The sequence below is a fragment of the Passer domesticus genome, chromosome 6 (assembly GCF_036417665.1).
Source record: "Passer domesticus isolate bPasDom1 chromosome 6, bPasDom1.hap1, whole genome shotgun sequence".
Classification (NCBI taxonomy): Eukaryota; Metazoa; Chordata; class Aves; order Passeriformes; family Passeridae; genus Passer; species Passer domesticus.
The window spans coordinates 31,677,172-31,704,827 of record NC_087479.1 but is presented as its reverse complement, the minus strand read 5'-3'; the positions used below and the strand labels follow the sequence as shown (position 1 = coordinate 31,704,827).

At 35.0% G+C, this 27,656-nt stretch overlaps 1 protein-coding gene across 13 annotated transcripts in view; it reads right to left on the bottom strand.

Annotated features, from left to right (window-relative positions):
• The window catches only part of RYR3 (ryanodine receptor 3), a 193,859-nt gene that overhangs the window by 60,661 nt on the left and 105,542 nt on the right, over positions 1-27,656 (bottom strand). For 9 of the 13 annotated variants that reach the window (XM_064424152.1, XM_064424158.1, XM_064424155.1 and 6 more), the window contains 20 exons: positions 26,022-26,154; positions 24,939-25,042; positions 21,562-21,697; positions 20,538-20,718; positions 19,965-20,070; positions 18,669-18,789; positions 17,909-18,078; positions 17,043-17,263; positions 16,600-16,690; positions 15,031-15,171; positions 13,203-13,384; positions 12,180-12,258; positions 10,901-10,990; positions 9,336-9,485; positions 7,732-7,794; positions 7,225-7,300; positions 6,935-7,058; positions 2,573-2,688; positions 2,224-2,291; positions 1,513-1,634 (listed from right to left, as the gene is read on the bottom strand). In XM_064424152.1, the coding sequence (XP_064280222.1) occupies positions 1,513-1,634; positions 2,224-2,291; positions 2,573-2,688; positions 6,935-7,058; positions 7,225-7,300; positions 7,732-7,794; positions 9,336-9,485; positions 10,901-10,990; positions 12,180-12,258; positions 13,203-13,384; positions 15,031-15,171; positions 16,600-16,690; positions 17,043-17,263; positions 17,909-18,078; positions 18,669-18,789; positions 19,965-20,070; positions 20,538-20,718; positions 21,562-21,697; positions 24,939-25,042; positions 26,022-26,154 (2,474 nt within the window). The remainder of the gene's footprint in view (positions 1-1,512; positions 1,635-2,223; positions 2,292-2,572; positions 2,689-6,934; positions 7,059-7,224; positions 7,301-7,731; positions 7,795-9,335; positions 9,486-10,900; positions 10,991-12,179; positions 12,259-13,202; positions 13,385-15,030; positions 15,172-16,599; positions 16,691-17,042; positions 17,264-17,908; positions 18,079-18,668; positions 18,790-19,964; positions 20,071-20,537; positions 20,719-21,561; positions 21,698-24,938; positions 25,043-26,021; positions 26,155-27,656) is intronic. The other 4 variants (XM_064424154.1, XM_064424157.1, XM_064424162.1 and 1 more) reach the window with 1 other exon arrangement.

The following is a 27,656-nucleotide window of genomic DNA, read 5'->3' as shown; positions in this document are numbered from 1 at the left end:
TCCTATAAGATGAAAATGGCAGATAGTCACTTCTCTCAGTGAAGGATGCACAAGGAATTATAAGATATTTCTGCAGTTGTACTAGCAGGTACTTGTGCTAGACATCTAACTTCTTGATGTGCCTTTGTAAAGCCACTTTTATAGCCCTAGAACACATCCTCCTACCTTCATTAAGACCTGCCTGACTTTAGAGAAGTAACAGGAGTACTCAGAGAGGAAGCATGACATTGAAATGAAATGAAGTGACACTTCCATCCTCCTGAGCCTGAGCTGTCTTTCCCAGCTGCTGGAGGACTGTCTCACAAGTTTGTAAATGTCTCAGAGCTGAGTCAAGCAGAATCTTGGGGACTTACCACCATTACACACAACTGCTCTATAGGAACTGCCACACACAAAGAAGATGGAAACAGAGTGTAAAAAAAATTTAGAGAAATGCAAAAATGTGTTGAGACATAAACTGAAGAAAGGAATCTAGGAAGCTGAGTCCTAGGCATGATCTTATGTAATAACACATAACCTTTACTTTCAAATTTTATATCTACTTTCCACTGTTAAAAAGAAGTTAACTCTGGTCAACAGACTGAAGGAAAGTCAAAGAAATCTGAGAAACTGACAGCTAAGCTAAGAAAGCACGAGAGTAAAACAGTTTGAAATACTATGAAACAAAATTTCCAAAAGAAAGTAACTGGCAGCAGACCTCAAGGGGAAGGAAAAAACCTGGCAAATTGTTCAAGTCACAGTTAAAGCACAATTAAATATTATTTAATATTATTTTAATATTTTAATCACAGGAAAGAGAAATTCCTATTTTCGTATAGGCAGCACATTCTAAATTAAAAGGCATTTATTTTTAACATAATTTTCTAGAATAACTTTGTGTCAAATGGCTGATTCCATCCAAACAGTAAAGATATGCAAAAATTATGAAATTCCAGTTGTACTTGTGTAGGGGCAGAAATAATTTTGTGTAGAATCCGTATTTCCCCCTCAAAAGCTGCCTGGTGGTATTTTTAACACTTTTTTGGTAGCTGAAAATTTAGATAAGTGTGAGACCATTTAAATCAACCAACAGTGGAAAGAGTTTTAACCAGAAACTACCACCAACAATGAAACAGAGTCCCATAAGAAACTAAGTAATTCCACTGCTCACAGAATAGTTTATTAGTATGTTGATGTTATCATTTACAATTACATATTAATAAAAGAATACTTATTATATATAAATAAGTAAAATAAATTGTTATTATATATACTTAAGTCTTTAATTGTGTGTATGTGTCTATATATGTATATATGTGTGTGTGTATATATATATATATATATATATATATATAAAATAAAGAATACACAGATGAGGAATTTTATTCACTCACTGCCATTCTTATGTAGAATAAAATATTCACTTTCCAGGTAAGGAAAATAAGCTTTTGAACTATCTATCTCTACAATCTAAGAAGAATTCTTTGGTTATGTGAATAAAACCCTACTATGGTAACTTTTATTTTTTCTTACCTTGCTACCATTTCCTTTTCCTTATTTGATGCATATCCACTGCTACTGAGGATTTTTGATGGAGAAGATAAGAAGTAGAGGCAGTGATTTGTAAAGTATTGATCAACTAATGGTAAAAGAACCTAAGAAATACAGACACAAAATATATTTTTTACAGAGCACAATGGTAAATGTAACAGCAATGCTTTGATGGTCACAGTTCATAAAAAGAATTTTAGTTCTTTAACAACTGTATTTTTTTATTTCAAACACAAACTCATGTAAATTAAAAACTCTAGTCTTAAAATTTTATTCAAAAGTACATAAATCATAAACAGACCTCCACAGAGATATCTCTTTTGAATCTAATACTGCATAGGAGTATTTCTGCTACCTAGATGATATGCACTTCAGTGATATCTTGTGGTAAAAGAATCAGATTAAACTTATATATTCAGTGATATTAAATACTATCACCTAATGAATCATCTGCCTTTTAAATTTTATGTTCCTTCTCATACAGAAAGAGATATATTAAAGTATTTTAAAATATTTGAATCCAGCAAATATACTGAGATATTTTTGAAGACATTTCAAAATACTTGATAACAGTTTAATTATTTATCATAAAAAATGAAAAAATATATTTCCATTATGTGAAAAGTAGTCTAACATTATAAATTTGCATATTCTGTATAGTGGAACATATATGAACTTGAAATAATCACTCACTTTAGCAAAGAATTTTATTTCTTGGTCATGTGGAGATTTTTCAGTTTTCCCACTGGTTACAATGGCTTCTGCAAGGATACAATCAAGGCAGACACAAATAAGGTTTCTAATAATAAATAACACAATAGATCTTTCCGACAGACTTGAAAAAATAGTTTTTCTCAAAAATAAAAGAGAAGAAACTGTTTATCTAGTTACAAATGTTCAATAATTTAATCTGCAAATTAAAAGACATGATTTAAGTTTTTTAAATGCAATAAAAATAGTGATCACTAAAATGTAAACCTATCAATCAAATATTTAAACTTCAACAATTCTAACTATTTTAAAAATAAAATCCGCAACTTACCCAAATGTGCAATAAACTCTTGAGCGGAATCAACGTATTTTAAAATTTTCTTCAGAAACTTAAAGGCAAACCTCTTTTCCATGGATGAAGCATCCAACTCCATGTCATTCAGGCCCCTGTTTGGAAAAGGATTGAAAGAAGTAGGATCGATGGTGACAGTACTGCAAACGGTGACAGTACTATGAAGCATTTAATGCCTTGTTTTTTATTATGGTAAATTTTCATGAGAAGGAGAAAATTATCACGGTAACACTTAATTATAAACGATCTAGGAGGAAATGGAGAAAAATGAACTAACTTTAATAAGAGGTATGATAGCTTGTGATTGAAGTATCCAAAATACATGTATTTTAGGATAAGAACTTTAGAGTGCTACCTTATTGCACAAACAAGGCCATCATGCATCTGAAGCCAACAAAGTAATGCATTGTTCACTCAATTTCCGCTGCTGGCACATTTACATTCCAAGTGTTTGGGACGTCAGCAGTTGCATCTTTACAAAGTCAGCCTAAGTTCTACTCTTCAGTTTTTTAATCACTGTTAAACTTGGTTTTGTCCTTTAATTTTATGAAGGAGCAAAGCCAGAATTGCTTCAGCTACTGAATGGAAGCTTAAATGTAAGTAACAAACTATTATTATTAAAGTATTTGAAAAATTTCAACTGAATACAATAATTTATAGAGGTATGTATTGTTCATTCTTTAGGATAAACTCATATACATAAATCATGGCTGATCATACAAGATATTAAAGAGGAATAAAAATATGTGTGGTTGTCTGGGCATAGATTTAAATTACTGGATTTGATTTTAAATACAAATGAAACTTACATGACCAAAATTCTAAAATTCTTAGGATCACACACAAATTAAGGCTGGAAGGAGTATGTTCAAGGATTGAAATCTCAGCGTGACGCTGGAGAACCAATAATATTCGGCCACCCTCACTATGAAAAAATAATGGTGAAATATTTTCTTATATTGAACTGGAATTTTCCTTGTATCAACTTATTACTTTTGAGGAGTTAGTGTTTGACCTCATTTTCTCTATAACCTTGCATGAAGTAGTTGGAGACGGACATAAATCCTGTTGTAGCCTTCTGTTTTAAAACTGAAAAAATCCAACCATTCCTCAGAGCCTCTCCTGGCATGACATTGGCATCCATCCACAGAGCATCTCAGTGGCCTCCCACTTGAGTGACTTTGTTCTCAATGTCTTCCTTAGCACTGGAACCAAAACTGGGACAACATATCCCGAGAGAACCTCATGATCCATCAACCTGCAGAGCACACTTGCTGATAAAGCCTAGCACACAGTCAGCTTTCATCATCACAGGGACACATTCCTGATTCATGTTCAGCTTGCACAATTCAAAGAGCTTTTCTGCACATCCGCTCTCATGCTCGGCTCCCCTGTTTCTGGGATTACTCTATCCTAGGTATAGGACTTGGCATTTACCTTTGCTCAACCTCATCAGATTTCTGTCAGCCCATTTCTCCAGACTATCAAAGCTCCTCTGAAGGGTAGCCAAACTCTCTAATTCATTGCTAAGGGTTCATTCCACAAATCTGCAAACAATGCTTTCTGTCTTGGCATCCAGGACAAGAACAGGGATTTTTTTTCATTACCCTTTTGAAGTCACTTAATTCTAAACATTTTAAAATTTATTCTCTTTTCAAATGTACTTGCTTTCACAAGTAATTATTTCTTTCATCTTCATTTCCTTGAGGTTCTCTTGTGCTTTTGTTTAGCTTACAACTTCTTCATAGTCTCTGTATTCCAATAATAAAAGAACTAAACTCTGATTGAGATTTGCTATTGGCAGATAGATGTCCTGGTTGTCACCCACTAAGTGCTATATGAAGAGAGGAAGTAACTGAGTGACAATAAGGAAAACCTCTGGTTAATCGTAAATGGCTACTTCATCTGCTTCTATACAGCCTCTTCAAGCAGTAGCAGATAGGAAGACTCAGCCCTTATCAGTTAAGAGAAAATAACCTGGCCAAGAGACATGCAGACTGCAGAGAAGCTGACCAGTGTGTCAGAAGTAGGGAAGGAAGGAAGGAACTGGTACTTTGTGGCACTGGGTCAAAAGCAAGAAAGGAACAAGAAAAAGGGAAAGTTGCTGGATGTGCTGCTGTAGTATAAGAAAATGATCATTTGTACTGAGAGTCCTTACCACTGGTATGGGAGTAAATTAGGGAGATAAATAGAAGATTAGATTAGCAGTTGAAAAACAGCTATGAGAGAAATCCAAACAAAAAAAAAAAGTAATTCTGGGAGAAGGTTGATGCAGCAGAAATTTTAACAACAAAAAAATCTAATAATAAAATATATGGTCTTGACCATGACCAGAGTACAGTTAAGAGGAAAGAAATGGTTACAGTTTAGGGGAACAAAGGCAGAGAACCAAGGAAGACATTTCAATCCCATTTTAAACACAAACTTAGTATGACTCTGACCTCCCATCTCAGTTTAATTTGTGAAAAAAAATTAATAAAAATCCTATTTTAAGAGTTCTAATTTATATTCTTTTATGATTCTCTATTAATTTATCACCTGTGCAATCAAATTATTTAGTATTAATTAACACCTATGTAGGCTTGAGAAGCATCTTCTACTCCTTCACTTTCACAAAAGAGACTAAGTACTTATCTCTATTTTCAGTGAGGGCATTATAAATATTATGTTTTGGAGTTTATAAGAAGTCCTGGTTCCTAAGAGATTACACATACTTTCCTCTAAGAGATTACACATACTTTCCTAAATATTGAAAGGTGTTGATAGGTCTGTGAAGCATAAAAACAATATCCAAAGACCTTGCAGAGATTTAAAGATGTGTAACAAAATACTATGTTGTTTCTAATACATGCTTGAGTAGGGCCTGAGAGATTTTTCTGTATGTCATAAACACACAAAGTGTTTCAAAAATGTTCTCAGCAAAGAGCAAAAAACCCAAAAACAGAGGCAGATGGTGTATGTGAAGTACACATGCTGTTCCGCCTATACATTTCCAATTATAAACAATTCCTATGTTTAATGATTAGTCCAACATTTTCAAGAATGACATCTTGAAATGTGATAATTGCAGTGAGTACTTCAAAAGATTTTTTAAATATATATGTGCATATATTCATCTGAAGAAAACACTGAAAAGAGGATAATCGTAATTCATCCTGATACAGACAATCACAGCAAACTCTTTGCCCGTATCAATGAAGGGTTTGAACATGCTTTTTCAAGTTGATTGGTCCCATGATATAACACTGAAAAAATTGATTTCCTGACCCAAACACATGCAGCTGCACAATTTGAGCATTTCCTTTGGTGTTTCAGAAGATCATTCATTTGCGCTAAGCAGAACAACTTTTCTTATTCAATGGCTCTGAGGTAACCATGGAGGTTATAAAAGTATTTGGTGGCATAACTACATTTTCAGTTCAGGCTGAGAGCCTGCATATGTGGCAGGAGGGAATTTGTCTCTGTAGTAATACAGAAATGTATTTAGAACTGTTTTCTCATTTCTTAGAAATATTTTTAATTCTTGAAGTGAACAATATTACTTTGAGGATCTTAAAAATGGGTTTTTATAAATTTCTGACTATACTTTCAATAGAGTCAAAGACTTGAAAGGTAGAAATAAAGAAAAACAGGAAATAAAGGAAAACAGGAAAGATCTTACTCAATGCATGTACAGAAAAATTTGTTCATGGATGCAGTTTAGTTCACAAAAATACTTAATGCCAGAAAATTGAGGTTTCCTATGTATTCAGGAGGTTCACATCCAATAAAAGAGGAGAGTTATAGTATAATAATTTACAATTCCATCATATAAAGCCACATGCTACTGTAAGAAGTTCTCACAGACCAGCTTACTTTGAGACACAGCAATTCAAGTTGCAGGAAAACTAAGAATGTCTATGCTTTTGCTAGAGTAGAAGTTACTGCCCACAAAGTAGAGCCACTTTGTCTTATTCCTTTACAGAACTCAAAGCAATATTTTTTTCAAAAACTGGATTAAAAAGCAGTTTTACATAGAAATGTTTCAGCATCAGACCTCAGATTAATTTTCCCATGATCCTTACAGACACCACTGGCTGCTAACTTAGACATTTTAAATTATCCTCTTGTTTAATTACCCTACTGTTGCATTTTGTATTTACTATGATCACATACTAATTAAAAATGTTGCCTGAACATGCTGTTTTAGAAGAGTTTCTGAACATGAAAATACCTCTGATTGATACAAGACATGCTGAACAGTAATTATGTTAATAACTGCCAGCCTGCAGTGAGATAAGATTAACATGCTGGTTTGGGCACTGAATGCAAGCAAGCATCTGAAAAAAATGTGCAACTTACCGAGATATGATTATACCATTGACTTGAAGGAATTTAAACAGCTCTTGTGCCTTTTCACGGTCCCGTGATTTCTCCTTGGCTGTCAATGTGTCATAAGGTACCAGTAAAGGATGACTACCTCCACCTTTAGTAAGTTGAAAGAACTGTAAGTTTTTCTACTCTAAGATTTATTCTGCTTCATGAACAAAAGGAATTATTCATTTTTGATTGTCTTACACTGTCATCTTTCAGATTGCTTCTTCTCCCTCATTCTTGTCTTTTTTGGTGTGGTTTGCAGGATTGTGGCTTACCTTTGCTTTCCAACTCCATTTTCTTCTTTTTGGCCCATATATTATGGTAGTTTTCTGCCATTACTTCAACCATTCCCTACATTAGCATCAGAAAAAACAATAGGTAAGATTAGGTGATGATTAAAAATCCTGTAACACTACATAGTTTCACGGTCTTAAGTCTACACTTGTGATAAAGAAACATCATAGTTAAGTCAAATTTGTATATTCAACTGTTCTTTGAAGTCAGCACAAGCACAGGATACACATACTATAACACGCTATTGACAGCCCCTTCCCTAGCTTTGTGCTTAATTTTTTCTGGGAACTCAGGAAGCACCAATGGCATGAACAGTGAAAATTTGATCTTTCACTATGTAAATAGCATGCACCCTTTCTACAACAGCTTACCATAACTACAGTCACAAATATTCTCATAAAACCTAACAAAATTCAACTTCTTAATAATAGTGAAACTAAGTACATCCATTCCTTTCAGCGTAATATATGCAAAACAGAAATACGAACCTGAAGCTCCCTAGAAAGTGCCACATTAGACAGATCAAGTGGTGTTGGGCTATACCCATTTCCCTGCAGGAGAAAAGAAAATTATTCTCAGATAAAATAATTTCAGATAAAAGAACCAAATATTCAACTACAACACCTCTGTTACTGACTTGATTAGAGTAGCAGAATTACCAATTTTATACTTTCTTGTAGAAACTGTTCACCTATTTTTCAATGTACTGAAGGCACTAGATGATCTAGAGAATGGGTTTGCTAGTGTGGAAGCATGCAGGTTGCTGCAGAAACTTAGATCTCTCTATTCACAATAGGTGGCAAGCTGCAAAGAACTAAGATTTTAGCCTAGGAGAAAACCAATCATGAGACATACAAGATGTGCCTTCAAACATGACAGAACCATGTGGGAACAGCTTGAGTGATCCCTGTGCTAAGGATGAGACCATACAACAAAAAGATTAATTATTTTCTTGAGGAATTTAAAGACTAAGAAAAAGCAGGGGTGTAACATATGAACACAATCTTCAACTGGTTTAAGTGAGAAAGTTCCAGTTCAAAAACCTGTCAGAGGTGCATGTAAATGTGATGGTTACATATAAATCAGTGATTTCAAATGTGTACTCAAGTCAATTATGTGCTGAAGACCTCTACTCTGTCATGTCTTTGTCATGCATCTTCTTGGCCCAGAAGGCCCAGCTGCAGAGCAAGTTCAACTGTCTGGAAGCAGAGGTTCCAGAGAGAGCAGAATTTCCTGCAAGGGAGTGAGGTTTGCTGAGGAGATGAGAACTGCTAAAGTATTATGTTGTAATGAGTGCTCAGGGGCTCATTGTGGTAAGCAAACTGCGGGCCTGGAGAAGGAACCCAACACAGGCTTAAGGTGCCAGTTGCTGGTGCTGACAGGATCAGTGCTGCTGCAAGTGTACAAAAGGAATTAGCTTGTGACACAGCTTTGCACACTCCTTCCAGGACTTGTGCCCAATGCACGGCTTCTTAACTCTCACTATATTTATGTACAAATGTGTGCAATTCACCTCGAAGCGTACAATAACAATTCCCCAGCACATGTCATAATTTCAAACAGCTTTCCTCCTCCAAAACATACTGACCAGCAGTATCAACATGTGATTATAAAAATCTACAAATGGAAAAAATAATCTATCATCACCTGAAAACTTTGCCTGTAGATTAAAAAAAAAACCAAACAAACTGTTGCAAAAGTGCAAACTAATTTGTCAGTCACGATTATAATCTTAAAAAAAGCCCATGTTAGCCTCTTCTGTTTGACCAACCAAAAAAAATTCTATATTTATTTTTTTATAAAATTAAAGACTTTAAATGCTTTGTCAGTTTTTTTTTTTGAATGACTATATTAAAAGCTTTTCAATTCTTCTAAGAAAATTAATATCTATGGTCTCTTATAGCCTCATTGTATTAAAAGTTTTTTGGAATCCCATTTTTATTATGGCACAGTGTTTATTATAGTGACATGACTTCCAACCTTAAAACTCTATCTCACTAAAAGAATATAAAATTGACATAATTGTTTCTAATTTATTGGTAAATGAACTATCAGGCCTTTTGTTTTCTAAAATCAGGGTGTTCTACGTTACCTGACTAGACTGAGATATGCCACGAAGCTTTTCATTTTCACGCTGATGTATCATTGCTTCTCCTCCCTCCTTGGTCCTTTCTAGGCTCCATCCCAAGGCCAACATGGTTTTCAAGGATTCTCTGGCAGGCCAACGATAAATTTCCTTTTCCTTTCAAGAAAAGAATGCAATATTCTTTCTGTATTTAGTAAGTAGCAAAAGCACAATAAAAATATTCTGTCCTTCTCTACTAAGTGCCATGTACCACAAAATTGCAGAAAATTTGTATATTGTATGAGAACACAAAATATAGTTCTTTTTACATGAGAGAAAAGCTTTGAAATACCTATAATTAAAAAAAAAATATTCTTAGTGGCATTTATTGCTGGGAAAAGTGTTAGAAACTAACAGCATTGCAATGAGCTCTGGAGCACTAATATAGATTTGGCCTGGAAACTTCTTCTTTGATTCCACCAACAGAAAATAATATAAGAAATGATGGTACTGTGAGTGCTAAAAATTGGTTAAACAAGTATGTGTCTTCAAATGCAATAAGCACTCAAGATCCTTTTTTAGTCTTCCTGTATTTATATCCACTCACAGATACAGAAGGTTACTGAACTATACAGGTCTTCATACAAACACAGTTACCAATCAAAAATAGGCAACAGCCCATATTCCAATGCTCCTTTGAAAAGTAAAAGTGTTAGAAAAAGTCTGAAAATTTGTGGCAAAATTCTGGGTATGCCATATTAAGACTTTTCAAATCAATTAAATAACAGTACTTCAGGTTGTATCATATACCAATTGCTCAAAATGATAGCTTTTAGGCTTTATTTTTATATTCAAAAGTTCTAACTTCAGACAATTAAAAAAATTCTCATTGAACTGCTTAAATAACAACCAATAATGCTTTGGTTCCTCTCCAAAGATTCCAAAGCAATTTACAAACCTTAGGAAACTCAACCTCTTTAATCCCTCTTGATTCTTGTCATGTCTATTTTCTGAACAGGAAATATGTGGTGAAGAAGGACATATGTAATTGATTTGTGTCTCCCAGTGAATCATTACAAAAATAAGTAACAGAATTCAAATTCACTTCACTATTCTGACAACTAGAAGACATTTGTGCCTAGTCAAGGAACTCTAAATACTTGAAATGTTTTTCTGCATTTTCATCTGAATCATCTCCTACACATTTTTTACATTTTTCTACCATCTTTCTGGAAGACAAAATTGCCTTCATATATGTTAAATTACACTTTCATTAAGATCCAGGAGTTTCTGCCAGTCATTCCTCATCCATGGAAGCCTGAGTAAACTCTGCTACTGATACTTCTGTATTCAAATTTGCCCAGGCCTATGAAGAAACAATTAACATTATGCTAATGTAAGTAAATTGTACAAGACTCAGTGTAAGATTAACTGAAAAATCACTTCAGCATACAGTTGTACCTATTACCTGTAAGAGTTCTTATGGGTTCCTCTGCCTGACATTTAACAGATTAAATATATTTGAAATTGATTTTTAAAAGCACCCAAATCAATCTATTTCATATTGATGGAGATGAAATTTCCTCTATTACCTTTTCAGCTAAAGTTTTGAAAGGCCTTATTAATGGGTGAGTTTTCATATTTTCATCCAGCGAAACACCATATTTCCATCCACTATTAGTCTGAAAAAGAAAAAAACAAATAACCACAAACCCCAGTGAAATAAGAGGAGAACAACATTGATGAGTGAGAGCAAATTAAGCAGTTTTCTTTGTCACACCAAGCTGCTAACCCACTCCAAGAGCTGCTCAGTGCCACAGGAGAGGCCATGCATCCATCTGTGGACTCGCAGGAACAAAACGTGTCTGAGACAGAAGTGAGCAGTGGGTCTCATGATACCAGTCATGAGCCTGATGTACAGAGACCCCTTTCAAGTGGACTTGTGCATTGAGACAGCACTGACCCAAAATACAATAAATATACTGTCCCAGTTCCCTGGGAGACCAAAGTCAGAAACACAGAGAAGAATATGTAACATTAACAGATCAAGAACTGAAGAATGTAACAAATAAATCCTTTGCCTTAAACAAAAGTAATTGAAATTTATGGTTTGAAATTATTCTGTATATATTTAGATATACATATATATGTGTACCTTCCTCTACACATTTGCATACATAGGCCCTCCCAAGCAAGAGAATTATTTTATACAACTCTTCCATAAAATTACTATTAATTTGTTGTTAATTGTTATAATAAATTATTGAAGAATTCATTATCTTTTCTTGTAGCCTTCTAGAAATACTGAAACAGAAGCACTGAAACAACACAGTGACAGAACATTTGGAAAATTATAGAGAAATTCAATACATAACAGGCTTCTTAAAGTTAAGAAAGAAAATCTACAACTACTTATCTGCAAAAAAATTACATTAGGCTGTACTTTCTTAGATCATAGAGCTGCTGCAGTAAAATTGCATCTCTGACGCCCAGTCAAAAAGCACCATTACCATGCAAAGTGATGCCTAAAGAGCTATATATCCTTACCTAAATTTTTTTTTAAACCCCAAAGAACAACAAAAACCCAACAAATCCCCAAACAAAAAACCCCAAACTCCTGTAAACCCCAACCAAACTCCCTCTTTTGCAGTCCCCTCAAGTCCCTTCTAATAAATTCTTTGAAATAGTAACTAATTGAAATGCATTTTCCCAAGCAAGAGGTTTCTTCCACATATCCCAATATAAATATGTAGACATCCATACAATCTGAACAAAGGCCTATCAGTTAAAATGTCCAGTTTCAATTTCAGTATTCACCCTAGGAATTATTTACTAGTCCTGGATAGTTGTCAGTCTTAAAATAACTCCTACCTTTTCAAAGGCCCATTTATCATGGGAATGTTCAGCATACTTGCTTACAATATACTCCAGCTTCTCAGGAAGAACAAGGCTGTAAGCAGAGAGGGCTATGGTCACTCAATCATAAGTTACTGCGGTCTGATTTACGAAAAGAATGTCAGAGAAAGATAGCACCAACCAAAAATGCTTCACCTTCAAATGAAGGCAAAGCATTTGGCATGGCAATTCCCTGTTTTTTAAAAGAAATGCCATAAAAAAAGGCGTAGCTATAATGGCATTTGCAGAGAACCTTTAAGTACATAACAGTCACACTTTTTAGCAACTGAAATCACAAAAGAACAAAAAACCTGCGTCGCCGTAATCTACAGGTAAATTTGTTGCTAATTCTTAATAAAGAATAATATTAACATGGATGTTTCACAATGTATAATGATGGAAGGCTAAGACTTTAGTAGCAAGACTGAGCTATTGATCTTCAGTTCTTTAATACAAAGTCTGTATTCTAAAAGCAAACATTTACTAGGAAAGCCAAATCACTATTTAATTATTCTACATGATCTGCTTATTTTGTCATATCATGTTTCTACAGATCAGTTCTCAAAATTAAGTGAAGATGTTATAAAAATTTGGCTACAGACCAACTGAATCACCAGATTTTTGTGATGTTGTACAAATTGTCATAAGCACGTGCAAAATAATGATAGTTTCTTAATTATCTATCCCAAACATTTGAACTCTTAGGTAGTAGGGTACATAATAAATATAGCGTTTACTCTTTTCTCTGCAGACATAAGCTGGAAATATTTAACATCTGTTCAGGGCTGAGAAGAATATGGTTTATGTCTGGTAAACAGGACAGGTTTCAGTGAAGTATTTGTCAGAAGGAAGCAAAAATCCCTGTACTACTTCTGAAAGTCCTAATACCATGAACATGTCAGTCACCAGCCAACTCTCCCTACAGAAGATAAAAATTTTAATAAGGAATAGTATAAAAATATTAAAGGGAAGGAAACCACTATGAATTACATGACTCACTTTGACGTGCTGACAGGTTTGGGATCAAAATTTCCTTCTGGATCCACTGAAGTTTGCTTTTCCAAAGTTGACATAATTCGTGTATCTAAATAATCAGGGGGCAAGGCACCAGCTATAGCACTTAGACAAGGCAAAGCCATTCGAAAGAGCTCTGGATCGTACTTCTGCAGGAGAGATAGGAACTGGTTGGAAAACCCAACAGAAAAACATGCAAAATGTTAGTGAAATCCAGGCAGCCATAGCCAAGTACAAATATTAGAAGATGCAAACAAACAGTAAGTCACATATAAAATTCAAACACAGAGCAAAATTATTGTTGCATGACATCTATTTTCCATTATATCAGCATGATATATTCTTAAGACTACTCAGATTGACATAAGACTGTGCCAACACTTTGTATGTGTATGCAATACAAGTTCAGCTCAAGCTTTCTTTGGGCCATGAATGCCTGTACAGGGAGGATCAAGGCTAATTTGACTAGGTACAGAGCATGATCGTCTGTAAAAGACTGTCTTAGTTCTACAATTACTAATTCCTGCTGAATTAGCAGAAGCCATTGTCATTTTGCCTCTCTTTCACCCTGCACAGTTTCATTTGAAAATATGTTCATTAAAGGAAATTTTGTTTTACTATAGCAAAGTCATTTCATTATTTTTCATAATATCAAACCTGTAAATAGCTTAGAACAAAAAAGAATAGTGGAGCATACTGTAGGTCAGCAGCTCAGATTTATACAACTCTTCTTCCACTAACTACCATTGGGCAAACAACCATTTACAGAAAAATAAAAATGTTGTTATAGAGAGCCACCAGCATTGGCAGAAACATCATGTTAATTTATTTGTTAAAATCTAAGATGCACTAATCGGAAACATTTGATTGCATCAGGCACTCCTGACACTTTTCACATTTATCCCTCTCTTAATGCTTTCACAAATGTTACTAAAATCAAATACAAATTAAGCTTTGAAAGCCATTTCAGAATAATGCAAAGACCATTTTTATTTCCATATTATAAATCAGAGGAGCAATCATCTAAATCTTTAGCTTAGAAAGAGAACAAATTCAGTGAAGCACAATGAATATGGTTTTATTTTCCTAAAGCAAAAACTGATTTTTGATTGGGCTAAATTTTGATCCCAAGAAAGTATAAAAATGGTTTACTCAGGAAGACATTTCTCGTATCAGAAATGCAACTTTTTTCTTACTGAGAGAAAAACTGAGTAGTTTAAAAGTCCCGATATCACATTTTGCAACAGAAAAATGGAGAAGTGTTTATTTCATAGTATATTGCATCATATCTCTTCAGCTGGGCAATTTCTGAAAAACTAAAGTAACGCAAATATATATTTGAAGACAGGCAATGTAAATTTATTCTGCATATACCAATAATTTGATAAGCACATACATATATTTATTAAAATTAATTTTATGTCAGTAAAAAGTAATTTAAAATGTTTAGTAGAGCCAAGATAGGAGAGCAGACAACACTGACATGTTAGTGAAGTGAGAACTAAACATTACGTGTGCTTGTGTATATATATATATAGAGAGAAAACATATCCACACACACATACGTATCTCCTCATTAGTAGTGTAAAGCTTACGAGTATATCAAGCAAAGATTTAATATTTCCTCGGCTCAGAGAGAATCTTTCAAGATTCAGTGTTCAATTTTTCACTTCATTAAAAGCATTCATTGCTGTATTTCCCATATTAGATGAAACAACCATTAAAAGAGGAGCTTTCTCATCTTGGCACAGCAAATTACCACTATAATGCTTTTATACCCACCCCATAATGTAATGTGAATTGCAGCCATTACCTTATGAGACAAGGAATCAAATATTCCCCAGAAAAGCTTTTCAGTTAAATGTAACTCCTCTTCTGCTGCAATTCCATAGCTTCCCATTCCTGAAGGCAGACAGTAATATTTCCAGCACTGCTCATAGTGATTTGTCAGAAGCTAGATTTTCAAGAAATAAAAATGCTTGTGAAACACTGCTATTTAACAAAATAAAAAACTTTTATGCTAAACAGCTACAGGAGTAGTATTATTTGTGTCTGTCTCTTCATTTCCAATGGCTCAGAATAATGGTCATATTTTTCTTCCTTTTCTTTTTGGAAGAGCAGCAGAGCCCATATTATGAAAGTACAAAGCCTGTATTATCTCCAGCTCCTGCTGTGGGATTCTCAATGATTACAGGGAGTAGCAAACTTTCAGAATTGTCACCATTTGAGTACAGACTAGCTCACAGGATAAAAACAGACAATGAAATGGGTATAAGGCAGGACATGATAGGTTCTGCTGCAAAGTTTTACAAATTCAAATTGATTTAACTCCTGTCATTTGTAGTTGATGGCTTCTGTGTTATTCAAAACACTGCAAAAGACTCCTGCAGTACACCCTCTTGGCTGTGGCTGCTCAGCTCTGGAAAAATTGACAGGAAAAACTATCACACAGGAAATCTGTACAGTTAAAGAGCTAGCATGGATGATTATTGGTGCACTTTCCACATAATTTCAGATTTCTACCAGTTTCTTCTGTAGAACTAAAAATTCTTGTCCCATGGAAATTTTAAATTCTCTTTTAGTATCAGACTAGAATCTTGACATTTCATTTTTTTTATTGCAATTCTGTGTAAGAAAGGAAAATAATAGTTAAAAAACAGACCAAACACTCCCTGTATACCACACTTTTAATCAAAAATTAATGATGCTCCAGAGCATGTTTGTGAATACGGCAGCTCTGGTTTAAAATATGATAAAATTTCAATTCTTTCAGAAAAAGATGCAGACCTTAGATCAGGCTGTTTTATCTCAAAAAAAGTAAAACAAACCTGACAGCATAGTTCTAAATAAGATTCATTTGTCATCTAACAATTGTAATTCTGCTTTTACAGAACAAAGAAAAAAGAAAACAAAAGAAAAACTAGATAAAATTTCAGTTACAGATTACTCAGAAATAAAAGGTGAATTTTCTTCCCTATGTCCCTAGATTTCACTCAAATCCATCTCTTAGATTCACTCAAAATTCATTCCTGGACCATGCATCCCACCAAGAGCTATTTTAGTTCATATAGCACGAGAAGAAATCTCAAGATAACACTGATGTTTAAAGTGATACATTGAAATACTCTTTTGCTGAAGCAACAGGAAATTCAACCGTTCACCATACAAAACATCATAATCACCTTACTCTTTGCATAAGGCATGATTTCAAAAATTTTGCAAATATTACATTTAATTTGAAAGACCACAAAATAGCATTATTTTCAATTCAGAAGTAATTTTACATTGCTTTATTCTTCCCATTCTGATTGTAGAAATAAGACAACAATATTTTCCTTTGAAGTTTTATGCTGGATGCATGTACAGAAAATAAAGTATTTACCTTGAGAGGCATTTTACAGTATTCATTGAGCAGGGGCACATCAAAAACCAGCCTTCTCAACAGCTGTTGCAGCATAGAGGGACGCAAATGACTGTAATTAAAAAAAAAAAAAAAAAGATGTTATCAGCAAAATTCATACAGTTCAATGTAAATGAAATAAAAATTGAAGTCAATTTACATATTGGGAGACAAAACACTCATTAAAAGTATTTTGAAGAAACAGTGCTAGGTGCTCAAGGAATCTCACTATCTAAGGGTTTAACACAGAAATTGTGCTACTTCTGAACCCTCCTAAGTCAACAGACAAATCTATATTTCAGTTCCTGAGATAGCTCTGGTCATTTATTTTATGCAAGAATAGAATAGTCTTAGGTCTACACTACAGGCAAAGAAGGTGCATCCTGCACAAAAGAAATTAATTTGTACACAGGTATCATACGTACTGGCAAATAGCAAGCAGGCATTCCTCAATAGCATCTCTTTGAGCTTTTGTGAGGGACCGTCCCTTGGATAACCTATATATTGTGTGGAGCATGGAGTCAACCAGAGAGGCATGATGCTCTGTTCCAGAAAAGAGGGGAGCACATCTCTTGAGTAGAGGAAACACAGCTGAGCAAATGTATCTATTTAGTGCGAGGGCTGCCTCTGTGGTGCTCAGAGAAACCTGTATGAAGGAGCAAATGAGCGTTAGTGTCACTCCGGATAAAGGCCACTAAATATGAAGGCTATAAAGCATAAAGAAATGCGATAGTCCTTAAGTCTCCTGAGTGGCTGGGTGCTAATGATGTTTTCAGTATATACATGAGGACTAAAGTAATACCTTTTCCAACTGGAGAAAATTCAAGCCTTCAATTTAAGTTCTATCTCTTGCACCCCTGCACTCTGAACAAACAGCAGCAGAGAAGAATATTTAGCCTCTATCTTGAAACAGGTTGGAAAACCCCACTAAGCTTTAAATAACACTCGACATCTCAATTTCTTCATACACCTGGATTTTCAGTGTAATTATTGAAAAGGAACATAAAGTAAAAGCAATCATTAGGTCTATTGCAGTATACTCAATGTACTTATTGAATTACCGTACAGCCTGTATCAAAAGATTTTAAACTACTTTTACACTTCATACACTGAGTGCTTAAATCAGACTTATGCAGTATAAATTAATAGTGAATTAATATTGATTTTGTTTTACAGTGAGCCTACAATGCCTTTTTCTAAAGGCAGTTTTGACTTGAAATTCCAGGTTTTTTACGCTTACAGAGCCACTATATCCAGCCATTTTCCCTAAACTCAAGAGTGAAATACGTACTGTATCCAAAGAGGCAGAAGCTCTTAGATCTGGTAAAAATCCAACTTCCAATAGGTGAAGGAGGAAGCTTTGGTCCTTAATACCATAGACACGGTCCAAGAAGAGTACCATGGGTGCTTTATGATCAGGACAGAAACTGGCAGACATGTCTGGCTCATTTACTGTGCCATCTACACAAACATACAATGCACGTTTTAATAGTAGATAACTGATAAAACAAGAAACACAAAGGCAACTAAACATCATAATTGCATTTAATATCTAAAATCACATACTCAAAGAAAATGACATTCTTGTTCAGTTTTGTTCTATGCTGAAAAAGAGTCATTTAGAACAGAAAGTTTTTATTATTTAGAAACCCCTATTATTTTGCAATTATCTTTCACTCTTAAATGAAAGCATAGAAATTAATGGTAAGATATTCCACAAATGACTGGATAATGTGGAAATACAAAGGGACTGAGCCAAAGCTTAAATATTTTACCTAAGGAGGTAGTGTCTCTAAAGCCACTGCTGGAGATAAAGTACTGGCCCATTGGTGTGATCCTTTAAAGTATTTCTTACTTTCTTACATTATCTGCTCTATAGGAGCAAATATCTGTGCCAGTGGAGCAGCTCTAATTGATGCAGATCTAATTAAAATTTGAACAGTTCTTTGCTTACATTCAACAAACAAAACTGCTCTATTTTTCTTCTGAAGGCAAATGTGGCAAAAGACTTTCATAAGAGATAAAATGTCTAATAAAATTATTGAAGTTACCTTTGTTAACTGTGGACAACTTTAGTGGTATACTTATAATCCCCACCAAATCTTCTGTTGGCACTAGGGATCGAAGAATTGACCTTATTCGAATAGCTTCCCCTTTTCCACTTTGAATAAGCTGTTGGAAAAATTTATCAGTTAAGAAATTTAGTATTGAGGGACATAAGAAAGTTTTCTTCAAAATATTTGTATTAATATGATTTTTTTTCCAAACACCAGAAGAAAATGTACAGAAATTCAATTTATCAATTTATCCAAGAATGAATGAAGTTGCCAAATTCAGCTGTTCCTCCATTTCTATCTGGTCTTGTTTTTATATAAAGGATTTCACAATATTATGAATTTCCAATAAGGCAAAAACCTCCACATTGGTAAGATTCCTAAACCAACCAGATATGATGATGAAACCAAAACTTATGAAATGTCCATGTTACCTAGAGAACCCATGGTGACAAGTTTTGAGCTTGCTTTCTTACACTACAAATGGATGCAGACCTGTGTGATGTGTCCATGCATTTTTCTAGTATTTCTAGTAAAAATCTTCAAAATCTACAGTATTTCTGTAAAAATCTTCAAAAGCATTTACAACGAGGTGAGCAATTCCTTTCAACATCCAGAAGAAATCAGGTATCCATAACCTGTGTCTGAAAATCTACCAGTAATTTTCACAACATGAAACTGCTGTGTCTAGCAATAGAGAGCTACATATAGCTGGTAAACTTAATAGCTTTTTTAAGTGTAAGTAGGGAGACTGCAAACCAAACTTCTTACTCGTATTGAGAAAAAAAGAGGATTTTAAGCTACTAAAGAACTTTAAGCGCCAACAAGCAACAGTCAGTCTAATTAAAACCAAGTCTTGCATGTGGCTGTTACAGGCGTTTCAGTTGAAACAGTTATTTTACATATTTTTCCATATATTCACAAGGTATGGGCACCATATTTCAATGCACACAAAAAGCAGCCCTCTGTCACGGTCTTATAAAAATTATTTTATGGCTTTCTAGAGAATAATAAAGGGCCAATTTCAGAAGTTATTATACTGGTCACTTAATTGTCCAACACTTGTAGTTCATATTTGCTTTGATTTCATAGTCATGTAAAAATTACCAAAATTTTAGATAAATAAAAAAAGCATAAGGGAATCAAAAGACCATGGTTCTTTATAAACAGCTTGCAGCTTGTCTCTACTTTGATACAGCAAGAAACCATAAAGTCTACCTTTTGAAGGAAAGAAGGCTTCTTATGTTTACAAATCTCCTTACATTTTATGAGCAAGTGGTAGAATGAACTTACATGCATTTCTGGTGCACAGCGTCCCAGTAAATCTATGAGAGCGGAGTAAAATGACATGATTGCATTTCCCATGTGCACAGTCTCCTCTTCCTCCTCCTCCTCATCACTAAAAAGTTAAAAATAACATTAAGAATTTTTATTAATCTACATTTTATAGCTCTTCTCTGGAGCTAGAGACATGATCCAGAGGCTATTCACCAGACATACTCATCCCTTTGGCTCCAGACTAAAGGGTTTTTGTCCCTAGGGTAAGCATGCAGGCTAACTGTAATAGCTGATTTCACATGAGCCTTCTACCTTCCTCTTATACTTTAGTTTAACTTTAGCTTCATTCCACAGCAGTCTTCTCATTTGTTTTGTCCTTTGGGTTTTTTCTCTCTGTAACTCTTATTCCACTTTTATCTAGCTAATGCTTTATGACTACTATATGACAACTGCTTGTGGATGTGAATCTCTAATTCTCCCTGTTTGTCTAATGCCCTACACAACGGGGTCTATTATCCACGTACTGCAAGCATGATTGAACCAGCTATTAAATCATCATTTGCCAAATAAGCATTCACATTTACTTACCCTTCTCTTTTATATGCCTGGGAAGGAAGGTCACGACTAGGATTCTCTGAGATCCTGATAGCTTCCTGCATAGCAGCCAGCAAACCATTTCCTCCTTCTCCCCTAAGGTCTGGCCCGAAGCACTCTGGCCGTCGAATGAGGAGCTTGACAACAACGCTTGCATTTTCCTCAACACTTTCACCTGGGGACCAAAAAGCACTACACATATTTTCTCCTGAAAGGTATTCTTAAGTCAGAAGAAAACTGCATTTTCTCCTAATTGTTGCAAAATATAAATCAAGTCCTCGTCCTAAGGCGCCAGAGCTGAGACTCCCCTGCAGCCCGTGGTGCAGACCATGGTGAGGCAGCTGTGCCCCTGTGGCCCATGGAGCGCACAGGGATGCAGAGATCCACCTGCAGCCCATGAAGGAGACCCTATACCAGAGCAGGCTCCTGGCAGAGTCACCTGCAGACCTGTGGAGAGTGGAGCCCACACTGGAGCAGGTTTCCTGGTAGGACATGTGGGGAACTCACACTGGAGCAGCCTGTCCTGGAAGGAGTGCACCCCATGGAAAAGTGCCCCACATTGCAGCAGTTTTTTTTTTTTTTTTTTTTGTTTGTGGAGAATTTTTGCCCATGGGATGGACTCACATTGGAGAAGGTTGTGGAGGATTGTCTGCCATGGGAGGGACCACAGGCTAGGGCACAGGAAAGACTTTTCTCCCAGAGAAGTGGCAGAAATATACTGATGTAACCCCTATTCCTGGTCTTCCTGTGCCAAGGAATGCCTAACATGATTTGTTACCATGGCTACAGGCTAATCTACTCAATTATGTGATTTGCAAAAAAAATTAAGGAAAAAAATACAGCTAACTATGAAGATTCAAAAAAAATTTACAATAATAAGCATACACCAATAGTCTTCTGTTTGTAATGAGGAGACTATGCATTAACCTCTCTTCATATTTAAAATGTTTTGATGGTTAGGAAATTAATTTAAGGGAGACCTTTTGATAGAATCTGGATGCCAAGAAATTAGACTTACTGTTAGCAAAAACTGCAAATCGTAAGAATGACAGGTAACGTTCACCCTCTATTGGGTTCCATCCAATGTCTGGATATCCTTTAGCCAGCAAAACTGGACAGCTCTGCAGGCCACAACCCGCCAGGTAGGTAACAACCTGCAATACAGAAGTAATAGTTTATTCATATGCTTAAAAATATGTTTCTAAAAATAGCTATAAACCAGAATGAACACAGTATCTTTTTTCAAGGTATTTTATACTCTGGGCAATTAACCTAAGAATCTATCAATATAACTCATTATTTTATCAGTCATAGGGTTTTTTTTAATGAAAAAAGGCTAGCATTCTTCGTTTCTGAAGTTACCTAAGTATATGATGACACAAAAATACAACATGAACAAATGTGGAATGTGAAAAATAGAATAAAATCTTGTATAATCCAGCTCTATTTGCCAGTACCTACATGACAACTAAAATAGTGAACAACTTTAAAATCAGATCAATAACCATGTATTGCCTATTTGCTACAATATCAAAATGGATTGCATCAAAAATTTATGTAGTATAATTCTAATTTTAATGAATATGAAAACCATCACAATTTTTCAGAAGGATGATAAATATTAATGAACAATTTTGAGTCTGAAACCAGAAAGACTAAAAAATTTTGGTAATAAAAAATTTCTAACACAATGTTTCTTATCAAGAGAAGTATCTTTAACTAAGGGCAATCTTTGAGAAATTATGATTAATTTCTTCAATTATATTAAACAGAATTTCAGAAATATATACAGAATAATTTCCTCATTCGTCTAAAAGGAAATTTGCAGATAACTGTGTATTTCAAACAAAATAAAAAATCATATGGTTGTGCAAAGGACAACACATGATCATGAGCACTTAAAATCGGTAATGACCATGAAGAATCTTCCATGAACTTGTAAAAAAAGATACAAATTATAATTTCTTAAAATGGCAGGTAGGCAAAATAAATGGCAAAAGGGAGATATATGAAGAGATTACACTTAGTCGTTATCCAGCGTTCTAAGAGGAAAAAAGTTATGAATTTATGAAGAATTATATGTCAGCTGATACAGGATAAAATTGCCTCCAAAAGGCTGCAACAGTGGAAAAATGGGTTGATGTGGAAAACTTGCTTATCACAGTATGAAGTAAGGAAGTTACTCAGAGCACTCTGAGGAAAAGTATAAAATTCCTAATAGGACTTGATAGTTTTCAAGCATTTTTTCAGAAGATATAAGTGAGTACATACTTGCAGGGGTCTAGAAATACAGCTCATAAAAAATGTGAGAACACCAGTAGAACAAATCTCTTTCTTCTAAGATTTTACAACATTACCACCAAGCCCTATAATTTTAATCTATTCAGTTTACTACAATACACTACAAATGGGATACATTTCTTGTGCAATCCTCTACCCTCCATACAGTCTCACACATTTGCAGTAAAAAGAGTTTTGTATAAAGCAAAGTGACACAGAGTCCCCAGGCAGGTGCAAAGGAGAGCTGCTTTATTGGCAAAACCAGGCCTTGTTAGCTCATTATCCCTTGCATAGTTAAATCATAACAAACATAATCCAACCAACCACCAAACACCACAATGTGAGCATGTAATGTTATATAACTTGTTTTTCTACCTCTAATTCAGCTGAGTCACTTTCCCATAGTCCTTCTTAGCCAAAGTAACAGGCCTGACCCATGATTCTATAAGGGTAACAAGACCCTTATTTTATAAAGCTTTAACTATATGCAACAGAGTTTAAATTTGCAATGACAAAAGTTCAAAAGTGAAGTTGTCTACCTGTAATTTATTTGCTTTGCGCACAGTTTTTACGGTATGAACTTTAGTCACATAGAAATGCTGTATCACTGTGAATAGGGTCTGTCACATCGATCAGCTAATATCTAGAGAGCACTAATTTTCTCTAGTTATTTAGTATATAGATTGGTTTACTGAAAAACCTCCACATACTGCACTAGATAAAGTTATTGTCTCACCAAAGGTAATACATTGCAGCCAATGCATTATGATTCTCAAATAATAGCTAAAATGATTAATGAATTTGAGAAGCCCAGTCTGAGGCACATCCAGCCTGATCTTTTCAGCATAAGATACTGCTTATGTTACAGCTGATATCTGTTACTATTTGAACATTCAGGATTTGTACAGGGCCAAGTATTTCAGTAAGCAAAGTATTTCAAGGTAAGCAATCAGTAAATGAGAAACGTGGTCATCAGTGAAATTTAGTTTAAGTGACTTCCTCTACAGTAGTTTCCATGAAAATATAAGACAGTCACTGGTAGTTTTCCTGTCACTAGTGTTGAATCCCAAGGAATGATATCAATACCATTCAATTTTTTATTAATGACAGGACAGTGCTCTCAGCAATTTTGTGGGTGCAGAGACTTGCTAACACTTCTCAAGAGCATATTTCCTAGTAAGTATATGCTGTGCTGTCTCACACCCTTTCCATTCATATTCTTGCCTGTCTTCCCCCAGCTATCACTGTAATATGCCCATTTATTTCAATTTCACAACTTTTCCTCTCCCACACCACGTACTAATCACAAACAGTCCCACGAGTTCCACTGTCATCACGGGATCCTGTCATCCTGCACAGAGACTTTCCCTGTGCTAAGCCATCATTTAGGTGTTTAACTACTCTCTCCATTTATATTGTTTTCTGCACCCCAATGCTCTGCTGGCACATCTAACTTCCTTTACCCACTTTCCTCCTCTTCTGACTGTGCACTTCCATCTCTAAATCTCTTTTCTTCCTATGATATACAAATAACTTTCATGCCATTTTTTACATTTTAACATATTTTCCAGCTCATCCTGCCTCTCCTCACATTCCCCTTTATTCCTAACCATTGCCAATTACTTGAATTCTGGATTCAGTTTCCCATTGACCTTACCCTTAAAATCCATATTTCACCTTTCATCTTGAAATACCTGTCCCTGCATTCTCTTAACTCTAAGCTCTGTGCCCACAAATCTCCATGATTTAAGCCAAAAGACCTGTGTCCTTTTTTTTTAAAATTCTCCTCTTCTCAATTTTTTCCTCCCTAAACAACACTTTTTGATATTCCTGTTTCATGTCTTTTTTCTTGTCATCCTTTCTACCTGATAACAATAGTGAAAGGATGCAGAAGATAAGAATAAATCTCTTTTGCTCTAACTCCCAATAAGCATAAGGCAAAATCAGGGGAAGTGATTACTTGTCAGTGAACCTTTCCTTGAAACAGCATGTACCTAGAGTGGGTGTTTTTGAGAACAACATATTTAAAAACTGCTATGATCAAGCTTGCCCTTTAAAACCCTTTCAGCACAAGTACAGCATTTAATAAATGGGTAAATAGGTCAGAGTGGCCACCTTATCAAGATCTGGCTCCTCCAATGCAAGTGCAAGCTCGTTGTTGTCCATCACAGAGGCTGCTGCCACATCGAGTGGTGTCGAACCCCTCATGGAAGGGAATGCTGCAGACAAAAGTAAATACATCGCGATTAAAGGGAGTTTGCAGTAATCACATTCATGCAGCAGAGGGCAGCAATCACGCTGGAATCCGGAACGCAAATATATTCATAGACCATTTTAGGGCAGTTCTTCCTCCAAGAACACAGTCAACGGTTTTTAATAATGTGGAAATGCCGAAATTTTTTTCTGGCTTCACATCCATATCTGTAAGCATACTCAAACACAGTGGTTTTAAATACAGATTTAAAAAAAAAAATAGTATTAACAATACAACAAATTGGAGGAATAATATTTCCTTAGGAGACCAGCGTGTTAACTACATAATTCTGCACAGCCTTATCAAGTCAAGATTTTAAAACATGCCTATCTTTAGCAGAAAGAGACATTTCAAGCTTCAATTACCTGTTTTTTTTCTTTAATATTTTCCAATTTTCTGTGTTTATTATGGCCAAATGCACACATGAAGAGCTAAATCACTGTGAAATCACAGGCTATCTTGCCTTGACATATCTTATTATTGTAGCCATCTATCTAGGTAATACATTTTTTCTTGTGTTACAAAATCTAATGCACATGCATTAAAAAACATAGTCAATGAAATGAAAAATATGAAATTTACTTCAGTAGCCTAAACTGTAGAGGCAGGGAAATTTAAACCAGATGAAGCAGGCAAGCACCATAAGGAGTCAATTTAATCTTAGATTTCAAACCACAACTATTTTGAACAGAAAAATGTCAAACCATGTGTTTAATACTAATTTTTAAGGTGTTTTAAACACAGATTCAGACTGTTCTGTTCCTAACACAATTTTTAGACACATTAGCATGAAACAGAAGTGAAAAAAAGGAAAAAAATAATTAAAGGTGAAACCACAAGGTGGTTTAAGCATGTTTCAGCCTGCTATCCAAATTAGACACCAGTCTTGTGATATTACAGTTGCTCCTGCTCTTGCTTTTAGGTGTTGCAGCTGCATGGCATACCCAGTCCAACGCTGCTGTTTTCCAGTAAGTAGCTGAGATGCTCAAACATGGCCTTTTGGTTTTGCCGGCTAATGCGGCAGAAGTAGCACAGGAACCGACAGCAGCTTGCCACCATCTTAGGAAAAGCGATCTGCTGAAGAGGAAAGTTGACAAAGCAGTGAAATATGTTAATTACCAATCTGCTCCAGTCCTTCTCCCTGCACTCCTCAAAAGGAAAGTGTAGTGAAGTTACCAAGGTGATAAGCAACTGACAGTTTGGTTCTAACTTAGGAAAGGACCCACATTTCCTTTTAACTTTCACATTCATTAGGTCATTAAAGTGTTGAAAAATCATTTTTCAGAGAACTATAGGTGACATACCAGTTTGAACTGACAAGTTTTAACATTCCCACCGTTCCTTCAGAGACAGTGTATGTCTCAATACAGCCTCATGATTAACCATTTATTCTAAGAAGCTGGAGATCTAGCTTAAACAATCTGCTGCCAGGAAAATGCCCCATCCCTAAGCCACAGTTAACATTTCATGATTGCTCATTCCATCTCTTGAAGCTACAACACTGACCAAAAAGAAATAGTCATACTGTCTACATACAATTCATAAAAACAGAGACATAAAATAGGTTCTTTTGGGTGGCCAAGCCATTTAATAGCACAACACCAGGTTACTAAGCAGTTTTCTAGTCTGCATTTCCTTTGAAGGATATAATGGTAATTTCTGTCAAGCATTTTTGTAGATCTGTGTTATTAAAACTTTATAGGAAAACATTTTAAATAAAATTAGAAGGCATTGGGGGTTGTCATTGTTTTGGGTTTCAGGGCTTTTTTTATCACCTTTGGCTCTATGTAAATGTTATTGTAAAACCATGGTGTTGGAGTACCTATAAATTAGCAAAATAATAATAATTTTATAATTAATTGTAACTTGCCTTGAAATACAACAGAAATACTAAAACTGATATGTGAATACTTTGTAAAACTGCAATGGTGTAGGCAGATTCGATGTATAAGCATTTAAGAGAATTATTGATTAAAGAGGCAAAGAGTGGTGCAGCTGCTCATAGAAATCAATCAAGTTGTGAAAAATTGAAAGACAGAGAAAAGATAAGCAAAAGGTAGAATATTGGGCTGAAAATTGTTCCAAGTACATAAGAAAAATGAGTATCCAGGCTAAAAGATATTAGATAAGTAATACTGGGATCAGAGGAGACCTCTCTTTTTGGGATGGAGGCAACAGCATAAAATTATCAGGCATGAGCAAAGAGAAGAAAGAAAATATGCACACTTCACTTCTCACTTTCTTCAGGAGTGAAGATTTTCTGCTAGGCTTCTCAAAATTTATGCCATTCTGCCTTTAAAATAACATGTATATATATATTCCAGCATGGCACAGAGAAAAGGGAGAACACAACACTGCAAGAAAATTTTTGCTCAATTAAAGTACATGAATTTGAGCATTAAAATATAAACTGGGTTTAATCTCTTATGATAATTTATTGGTAGTAACACTTCATTTAAGATGAAGAGGTAAATTTTCTTACCAGAGTTACACCTCTAATAAATGCAGTCAAAGTATATATTTAATTTAAAAACAAAGTATCTTACAATTCAATTAAAAGAAAAATGAAGCACCTAAAA